This window comes from Peromyscus californicus, unplaced genomic scaffold (assembly GCF_007827085.1).
Source record: "Peromyscus californicus insignis strain IS unplaced genomic scaffold, ASM782708v3 Scaffold_5__1_contigs__length_169319896, whole genome shotgun sequence".
Lineage (NCBI taxonomy): Eukaryota > Metazoa > Chordata > Mammalia > Rodentia > Cricetidae > Peromyscus > Peromyscus californicus.
The window spans coordinates 7596887-7606513 of record NW_026294573.1 but is presented as its reverse complement, the minus strand read 5'-3'; the positions used below and the strand labels follow the sequence as shown (position 1 = coordinate 7606513).

The 9627-nt window shown below is 44.6% G+C and overlaps 1 protein-coding gene across 1 annotated transcript; it reads left to right on the top strand.

Moving 5' to 3' along the window:
• The first annotated feature begins 323 nt into the window (after nucleotides 1-323).
• Nucleotides 324-8677, top strand: LOC128097894 (arylacetamide deacetylase-like 4). The gene is made up of 4 exons (XM_052718756.1): nucleotides 324-491; nucleotides 5024-5240; nucleotides 5937-6000; nucleotides 7903-8677. The coding sequence occupies exons 1-4, from the start codon at nucleotides 324-326 to the stop codon at nucleotides 8675-8677; spliced, it is 1224 nt and encodes a 407-aa protein (XP_052574716.1).
• The last annotated feature ends 950 nt before the right edge of the window (nucleotides 8678-9627 follow it).

Here is a 9627-nt window from a genome sequence, read left to right as displayed (position 1 = left end):
GGTCAGCCTCCTCTTGGAACCCACAGTAACTGGGAAGCTAGTGAGATTCTAAACCTGGGTTCAGTGGAAGCCCCGTTCTCAATTTCTCCTTGGAGGGTAGGAAAGATTTCTCAGCCTTTTTTTTTTCCTGAGCAGATTTCTCTGCTTCTCATTGGCTGGCTTGTGTGGAGTTCTGAGAGACAGGTCAGGTTACTGTGCCAGACATATCCTGGAAGGAGAGGGTGGAGGCAACAGTCTGTAAAACAGGATCTTGTGCTCTTAACAGAAGTTCTGAAGTAAGTCCCCCAGGACAATAGCTCTCAAGGCTCTGGAGCATCTAAATCATGTCTGTCTGGTGGCTGCTGCTGCTAGCAGGGCTACCTACATTCTTACTGGGAGTCTTTGTATGGGTTGTTATTCAGCATTTGCCCAGTGCAGAAATGCCTTCCACCCTGAAGCATCCAGCCAAGCTACTGTTTATGTACTACATGTTGCAGTACCTGATAGCTTTGGTGAGTGTTCTCATGGGCCCTGCCATGGATTGGGGGTGCTCTTTGAACCCTACCCTTCTCCTTTCATTACCTTCTCTTCTTTCTCTAGGTTCTCATAGGACTGAGTTGGGGAAGTCTCTTGTCTCCCACCTCTCACCTTCCCCATCTCTTTTCCTTCCTTTTTTCTCTTCTTGGATTTTCCCTCTCTCCTTGCTTCCTCCTTCCCTTCCTTCTTTTCTCTCCTCTTTCATTTTCTGCTTTTATTTTCTTTCTTGTTGAGAAAGGATGTCACACTATATTCTAACCTGACCTTATCTATAGTCTAGCCACCTTAAAGTGGCCATCCCCTACTCTCATCTTTTGAGGGACTTTATTACAGGGTGCAGCACTATGTATGTATGAAGCTATTTTCTGAAAACTGTGAAAATAATTTCAGACCCAGGTTCTACCCTCTAAAGCCTCATAGATCCAAAACCACATTCAGCCATAGCCCAATCACCCTTTGTTCCATGTCCTTGTCTCTGGGTGATTCCTTATATCAACTTGAGACCTGAGGGCAGAGATTAATTTACTAGGCTTTGTCCTGAGAACAATTCAGGCCCTCTTTGATGACATCCATGTGATGGATCCACCCAGCCCTTTAGCATAGTTGCATGGACAGTGGTGCCCTGTGCTGGTCTTCTGGGCTGGAAATTGGGGACAGAGATCAGCGCATGCTGATAGATACAGCAGATGTGTGAAGGATAGTCTGGCCCCATGTGAGAAGTAGGTAAATAGAATGAGTCCTTATTTTGAAATTCTGATTGGAATCCTGGCAGTTGACAGATATTTCGCAGTGATTATGTCAAAAGTCACCTGAGGAGGAGGTGTGGAGGAGAAAGGTAACAAGCACACAGCCAGGTTGTCCAGTAAGCACTGCTGCTGTGTTCTCACTGCCTCAAGAGACCTTGGCTAACTTCCCTGTGCCTCAGCATCCTCTTCTGAAATGAAGTAATGGCTTCTGGAGGACCATGCTGCTGAAAGCGTTAGATGGCACTTTGATAAGGAGGCGTCATAGGGTCTGAAAAGTTGTGAAAACATATACTCCTGCCCTGTGGAGATTTTCCACCAGGAACAATGGACCACTTTAGAGAAATAAGGAACATTAAGGGTCACATGCTAATTTGGGCTCCTGGCACTCCAAATGAGAGCCTTGGGTCACCAAAGGCAGAGAAACATGTGGATCCTTGCAACCTTACTATTTTACTTTAAAAACAGTCCCTAGCCAGGTGGTGGTGGCACAAGCCTTTAATCCCAGCACTCGGGAGGCAGAGCCAGGTGGATCTCTGTGAGTTCGAGGCCAGCCTGGGCTACCAAGTGAGTACCAGCAAAGGCGCAAAGCTACACAGGGAAACCCTGTCTCAAAAAAACAAAAAACAAAAACAAACAAGCAAACAAACAAAACAAAACAAAACAAAAAAAAAAAAACCAGTCCCTAATCTAAGCACCTGCTGATGCTGGCAGGCTACATGTGCTCACAGAGAATGTGGAGTTGAGTATAGTGTTTCCTCTTCATGGTGTGTTCTATGTGGGAGACTCTGCCTGATATCTGTAGCCCAGAGACCGCTGGCATGCTGCCTATAAGGATGGCAAGCAGGAAGAAATCCAAGTGGTTGATGTTCTCATGGCCCAAAACAAAGAAAGGAGAGTCTGGTTTATATAGAAACAAAAATAGCTTGGAAACATTCCATGGTCCCAAAATGGGAAGCTTAGCCTTGCTTTGTGGCCTCAACAATAAAACAAAAGAATGCTTATCTATACTTTGAAATTGTCATACATGACATTTCGTTGTTAAAAATTCTTGAATAATCATTTATTATTTATTGTAGAGGTGGAGAACAGGAGTGGAATGACATGCATGGGGTTCTTCTCCCCATTGACCTCTTCCTGATGGAAGGGAGACATCTAAATAATTCTACATTTGCAATGTAGTCTTCAATGACTTCTCACAGTGTCTGGACAGTGTAGTGATGGCTTCTAAGGAAGAAGTAGCCACCCATGTAAGATGGAGGAGGTGGAGGGTGTCTTCTCAATAATATGACCTCCGAGCTTGGATATTCACGTCATTTTGAGCCTTCTGCAGCTTTCCAGGCCTGAGAGTATCAGTTCTGCACCTCTGCTCAGAGTTCATTGTCCAACAGTTGGTTACTGCCTGTAGGACTATGAAATGTTTCCAGCCATGTGAAGTTTGCCCCTTGAGTGTCATGAGCTGCCTGCTCCCTTTTGGAGGGAAAGTTTCCATATAGAAGAAACTGCTGTACATTATATACATTAAAAACAGTATCAGGGACTTGCCCTCTGGAAGCTGTGACCTCCCTAGCCACTGGGTTTTGTCTTGGTTTACAGTACCAGATATGAACTCTCTCACGTGTAGTGGGTCTTATGTGCAGTGGAAAAGCTGTTGATTGTCCCACAATAGCCATGTCCCTATTTCACACACAGGCACACCTTTTCTGGCATTTGGTACTATAGCATGCAGGGACCATAGCTGAGCATGTCTTTCTGTGACAGTTTTCCTCCAGCAGCCCACATAGCACATTCTGGCACTATGAAAGACCGTCAGTAAGAAGAAAACTTCCACCTCTGTCCCAGCTTTATTTCTTCCTGTTTTGCAGCCAGATCACATGATGTCTTTAGCAATAGTTTTACCATCTAGTCCTGGCAGGTATCCAACCACAGTGGCCAGAGCCTTTATGTTTTATGGGGCCTCAGGTGCCTCCCTGCCTCCCTGGCCAACAACTTGTAGGGAGGCAACCCATGTCTGGCACCTGGGGTTTCCATTTAACAAAGTTATGGCCTCTGGGGGTGCCGTTTTCACCCCTGCAGGCTGCCTCTGTACTTAAGTTCTTTAACTATTGTTTTAATAATCTATTAAAAAAGTAACCCAGGCCCAGTCGGTCTGTATGGTGGTGGATGTGTCATTGAACCTGCTTGTATTCAGTCACACTTGGCACATCAGTGTGTGCAATGGCTACTCTTGTCACCACCAAGTCTCCGTGAGTGCCCACATTTACCACTGAGTTGTGTGATGCTTTAGAGTGGCTTTAATAGTCATTTGTTTACATGGAAATGCTTGCAAGAAGCCTGTTTTGGTGTCTATGCATGTATATTTTCATCCCTCCCTGAAATATTCAGGTTCTATATAGTGTACTTACTAGTCTCTCTTGGGTCAACTTGACTTATTTAAATGCCCCATCCATATCTGTTGCCAACAGCTGTTTATGTGGTCCTACAATGATCTAAGCCTTCAGATTAATAGTTTATCATAGCCTCATTAAAAGTCCTTTGAGCCTTTTTGTCTCAGTTCCATATGGTCACTCTCTTTACCAAGTTTTACAGTGAGCAGGCAACTTGGGCAAGTTTGGATGTGAAAATCTGCCAATTTCACAGGAGTCCAAGTATACCTTTATCTATTTTACATTTGCAGACACTGGGTGTTACAAGATTTTCTCAATTACTTTGTCAGGTATCATAATGTGGTCTTACTGGACCATAGCACTCCCAAGAATTTTATAGCTATGCTTGATTCTTGTACCCTGTTGGATCAATCCCTCATCCTCCGTCCTCTGTTATTGAGGTGCACCTGTATTCCATTTAGGTGAATTCTGAATTTTTAGAACACTAAGACTTTAGGAATCTGTCATCTATGCAATGGAATGTTTTTTATAGAGGATGAATAGTATAATTAAGCATGCTCCAGGGTCAGCAGCCCATGACAAATAGTGGGACTATGAAGGTACCAGTGGGGTATGATTCTCCATCTACACTGTTGATGGATTCAATTGAACACTAATTGGCCTTAAGTTCCAGGGGCCAAAGAAAGACCAAAAAAATCTGCCTCAGCAATGTCTAATAGTATAACAATATTCTATCAATTGTCTCAATTATCTTGCTACCTCATCCTGAGGCACCTTCATGGGGTATCTGTCCTTCTTTTCACCTCTGTGGGATTGCTGTAACAACTCCAAGCAGTTTGGTGTAGCCCAGAGCAAGGAGGAATGGTTGTAATCATTCTTGGAGTTTGGAAAGCCCTAGAGCAATGGTTTCAGCAATGGGTCATCTCATGTCACCTCTCATTAGAAAAGGCAAGTATGCCTATGGTCATAAGACAGGAAAACCAGATGACCTTATTCTTAGGAGACTATTATGAAGATAATTATCCCCGTCACCTATAAAGGACTTAAGCAACACAAGATGATGCCACATCATTGCCATTTAAAATGCCCACCTCTTAATACTGACAATGGAAATTGAATGTGAGTTTTGATGGAGGGAGGCCAACACTTCAATCACAGCAACATCATCATTCATTCAGGACATTTTGGGAAGTAAAGTTCAAACAGGCTCCCCTATATGAAAAGAATGCACAGTGAGTTATGTCCCCATGACCTCTTTGCACATATAGCAAGCAGGTGAGAATTGGTGAATAAACCTGAAAAATGCTTAGTGGCTTCAGCGGCTACTCACCCACCACACTCTCTTATGCCTCACTTTCCATCCTTTGTCTACTACAGGGGAACATACTAGAGAAACTGAGAATTTGTGCCATGCCCAGGTTTTTACAGTTTCTCCAAGGCCTAATGACGATAAAGAAGGATCCTAATGTGTTGGTGACTGACATGCATTTTGGAACAGTCCCTGTGAGGCTGTTCAAGCCCAAGGAATTGTCTTCCAAACCCCACCGAGGCATCATCTTCTATCATGGAGGAGGTGCTATGATTGGAAGCCTAGGTAAGGAGCTTCCATTCGAGGTGGGAAGTAAGGTCTTCATCAAAGGTAGAATCTGGCACGTGTTCTCATGAGGACTTGTCAGGAGGGAGTAATGAAGGTAGAAGTTGGAGCCTCTTAAAGAGAGGATGGGTGCAGAGCTCAGGGCTCACCCCAGTCAGTGGGTTGTAACTTACACAGCAATGGTTTCTATGTTGGTCTAAGTCTACATTGGGGCAGCATGTCATAGAAGGACTGTCCTGGAACTAGATGTGACCCCTACCTTTCCTCTGCACTCATAGTACTGGCCATTTCTGCCTTTTCACGACACTCTCAGATTCCTGCACTTTGCTCAGCTTGGCTGACACATGGTGAGAAAATCCGTTCACTTCCTCCCCTTCACTGCTAAACCCAGAACACAGTGTCTTGGCTCCAGTCGTCATCTTTAGCTTCAGTTTTCTCTTCCCACCTGAAGAACCCCAAAATATACTTCAGAGCTTCTCACTGCTGCACTGCAGCCTCTCCCACCCCGTGGAAGCCCCCTGCAATCTTGTCTCTTCTTTCTCTTGCTGCCCTTCATGTCCTGTAGCCACTGAACTTCTCTGAGCTTCAGAAAGATGTCATCTCTGGGTGCAGGATGGTAGCTGCTGTCTGAGGGGCTGTGGTGGAAAGTGCTTGGTTCTTGTCACAACTGCTTTAACACTGGGTCTTCTCTTGCAGACTTTTACCATGGCCTGGGCAACCTCCTGGCCAGTGAGACAGACTCAGTGGTGCTGATGGTGGGGTGAGTGGCAGGAGACATTTGGTGACTCATATATGCTGGGGTATTTATTGGAACCATCTGGGTGACATTAGATCATAGACAGGCCCTGATTTTGGGATGTTTTTTTCTTTATGTACACTTCCTTATGAATGCCTAGGAGTTTAGAATTCCCCAGGCCTTGACAATAGCTCATTCACAGTTCCTGACATGGAGTGTCTAACACCCTCTGCCCTTTAAAGCTACGGTTGCTGTTTCCCCTGCTTTTGTTTCTCTTGTGGCCACTGCTGCCTCTGTCTCCCCTACTGTCTGTCTGCTGTTGGACTTGAGTTCTTTTGTCAACACTGCTTCTCTGCTCCCCGTCACTGCCATTGCTGAGGCCTCACCTCTGCTCCTGTCCTGGACACTGGGTAGTTCCTGTGACGCTGCTACCACTGTTCTCAAGGCTTCCGGCTTCTTCCAAGGGCCGGTCATCATCGCTGTCAAACCATCAGTGGCCCTTGTGGCTCTACCGCTGTCATGGCTCAGCTCTTCTGTGGTTCTGCACTCTCTGCTGTCACTGCCACCACTACTTCTTTCTGGTGGCCTGCTCGGTCTGCTCTACAAAAGCAGCCAGAAAACACCCTCTAGTCAGAGCTGTTTGTTAGGTCTAATGTTGGAAACCTAGGAGGCAGCCAACATAAGGAGATGCCTCCCAGCTGGCTCCCAAAATGAGCACAACAGCTTGCTAATCTAATCAGAAAAGAGAGTTGCTCCAGTGTCAGCAGACCTTCATATACAATCGTGTTTATGAGAAGCATCATATTGGTGAAATTATTAAGGCCACTCCATGTAGTTAAAAGGAGATTTATTTAATGGCGTAACTTACAAATTAAGGGATAGGTAGGTCGCGGGATCTGGGGAAGGTGTATCGTAGTCCAGCGGTGTTCTCTGGAGCTCTGCTTGGCCCACCTCCACCGTCCAGGGTCCCAGAACAGAGAGAGAGCGCTGGCCCATCCAGATCTCGGGTCTCCAGGTGCCTCCCTTGGCCCCGCCTAGTAGGCATGACAGTTGCTGAAGTCTCAATGGGGGTTGGAACTTCCAGATCAAAGCTGGAATGGCTACCCACTAAGGCATCATTCTATTGTCCCTTCTGTACTAGGCCAGAGTCCCTCTGCTAGGTAGATGACCTGGGAAATTCCCATTCTCTGGGTTCATATTGGAAGGAAAGTGTAATTCAAATTGTTCGAAACACTTTTGGCTGGCGCTGCAACTTCAAGAACTTGGGTTGTGTTTTACAGGCAAGTGACCACAATTATTGTGTAGTTTCCTCAGTGTTTGTATGGTGTTCAAAGTAACCAGTGTTGTTGTAAGTCTAGCTGGCTGCTTGACTAACAGTCATTTTCTGAAAGCAGCCTTATGCAAGAGTCTAAGAGCTCCCAACTAAGGAGTCCAATTTCCTAATCTCCTGAATCTTTTGTTTAACCACAGGAAAATAAACTTTAGAATGAATGTCTTATTACTAACACTGGTATGACTTTAAGTGTGTTTTGGGGTGGTTTTAGCAATGCTCACTATGTACCCTGAACATCAGGAAAAGATGAATCCAGGAAGAGGTGGGACCAGAAGAGTTCCTGTAGTCTTTCCTGGATCTTTGCAGGTTGTCCCATATTCTCAGACAACATGTTTGAACTTTCTGTATTCCATGTAGGGTGTGCTCATCTATGGGAAGCACAGTGTTGGTGGAAATGGAGCATCCTGGGAACCCTGATCCTCATGGTTCCTCAAGTGCATGAAGGAAAAGTGTGGGTTGCCATGTTTACTTGTTAGGATCACTCTGAGGATGGAGTCAGGTTTGGTCCTTTGGAGAGTAGATGACGATGATTGAAATGGCCTCCAGTGACCTCTTTGTAAAGAAGCTTGCTGTGTTTGCTCTTTCCTCCTTAGATACCGCAAGCTTCCTGACTACCATCACCCTGCCCTTGCCAATGATTGCCTGAATGCTTCCATCTACTTCCTGAAGAACCTGGAATCCTTCGGGGTGGACCCATCCCGGGTGGTTCTCTGTGGAGAGAGTATTGGAGGTTGGGCTGTGGCCAATGTCATGCAGATCTTACCCAGCATTGCCAGTCTACCCCAGATCCAAGCTCAAGTCCTGATTCAACCAATTGTGAATTTGATCAATTTTCAGTTACCATCACATCAGCAGAGCAAAAATGTGCCATTCCTTACCAGAGACATGATGTTTATGTGTATGTTAAAATACCTGACTATTGACCTCTCTTGGAAAGATGCCATGTTGACAGGTGCTGTTATACCACTGGAGAAGTGGAAGAAATATAGGAAATGGCTCAGCTCTGACAACATCCCCAGAAGGTTCTGGAGCCAAGATCCACAACTGGAGTTTCTTGCACCTTTTAATGAGGCTGCCTATCTAGAAACCAAACATGTTTGGAGTGCAGAAATTTCCCCTGTCCTAGCAGATGACAAGATCATTTCTCAGCTCCCTAAGACATTTCTGGTGAGTTGTGAGAATGACATCCTCCGGGATGATGTCTTGCTCTACAAGAAGCGTTTGGAAGACCAGGGGGTCCCTGTGAGCTGGTACCATGTGGAGGATGGCTTTCATGGATGCTTAATGTTGTGTGATAAGAAGTGTTTTTCTTTTCCTTGCTCTATGAAAGTTGTAAATGCTGTTGTCAGTTACATAAAGGGCATTTGATAGTAAATTTGAGCTTTCTGTGGAGTGGGACAAGAAAGATCTATGCCTCAGCTGGGGTTTTTGCTTAGTTATATGTTTTGGTGGAATGGAGATGCTGAAGCCATTCACGATCCAGGAAGAAATGAGGATGTTGAAAGCAAAGAACTCTTGGCTTCCTGCTCAACAAAGTCTAATTTGTATTCCCTTCCTACACAATTAATATCATGTGTTTGATTCAGTCACAGTCTCTATTCTTTCATTAAGTAAAATACATATTGTAGTCATAAAAACAGTCTTTGAAATTTTTGAAGATTTATCTGGCTCTGTGGAATAAATGCCATGCAGTCATGTTGTCACTGGTGAATGCTTACTCACTATGACAAAGGATTTCTTGGACCTCATCCCTGCTAATAAAAGTCATATTTTTCTTTACTTTACATCCAGTGTTCACTTATGATTGAATATGTACATTGTTTGTCCTTCTGAGTCTGGGTTATCTCACTCAGGATGATATTTTCTAGTTTCATCCATTTGCCTGCAAACTTCATGATAGCATTGTTTTTCTCTGCTGAGTAGTACTCCATTGTGTATATGTACCACATTTTCTTTATCCATTCTTCAGCTGAGGGGCATCTAGGCTGTTTCCTTGTTCTGTCTATTGCAAATAATGCTGTTATGATCACAGTTGAGCATGTGTCCTTGTGGTACGATTGAGCATTCCTTGGGTATATACCGAAGAGTGGTAGCTGGGTCTTGAGGAAGAATGATTCCCAATTTTCTGAGAAAGTGCCATACTGATTTCCAAAGTGGCTGTACAAATTTGCATTTCCACCTACTGTGCAGGAGTGTTCCCCTTGCTCCACATCTTCTCCAACATAAGCTGTCTTCAGTGTTTTTGATCTTAGCCATTCTGACAGGTATAAGATGGTATCTCAGAGTCATTTTGATTTTCATTTCACTGATGACTAAGG

Excerpts from the sequence above, each read along its gene's own strand:
- LOC128097894 (XM_052718756.1), top strand. The coding sequence starts at position 324 with ATGTCTGTCTGGTGGCTGCTGCTGCTAGCAGGGCTACCTACATTCTTA. Across the intron at positions 492-5,023 it reads TGCAGTACCTGATAGCTTTG|GGGAACATACTAGAGAAACT; the intron begins GTGAGTGTTCTC and ends TGTCTACTACAG. Across the intron at positions 5,241-5,936 it reads TGCTATGATTGGAAGCCTAG|ACTTTTACCATGGCCTGGGC; the intron begins GTAAGGAGCTTC and ends CTTCTCTTGCAG.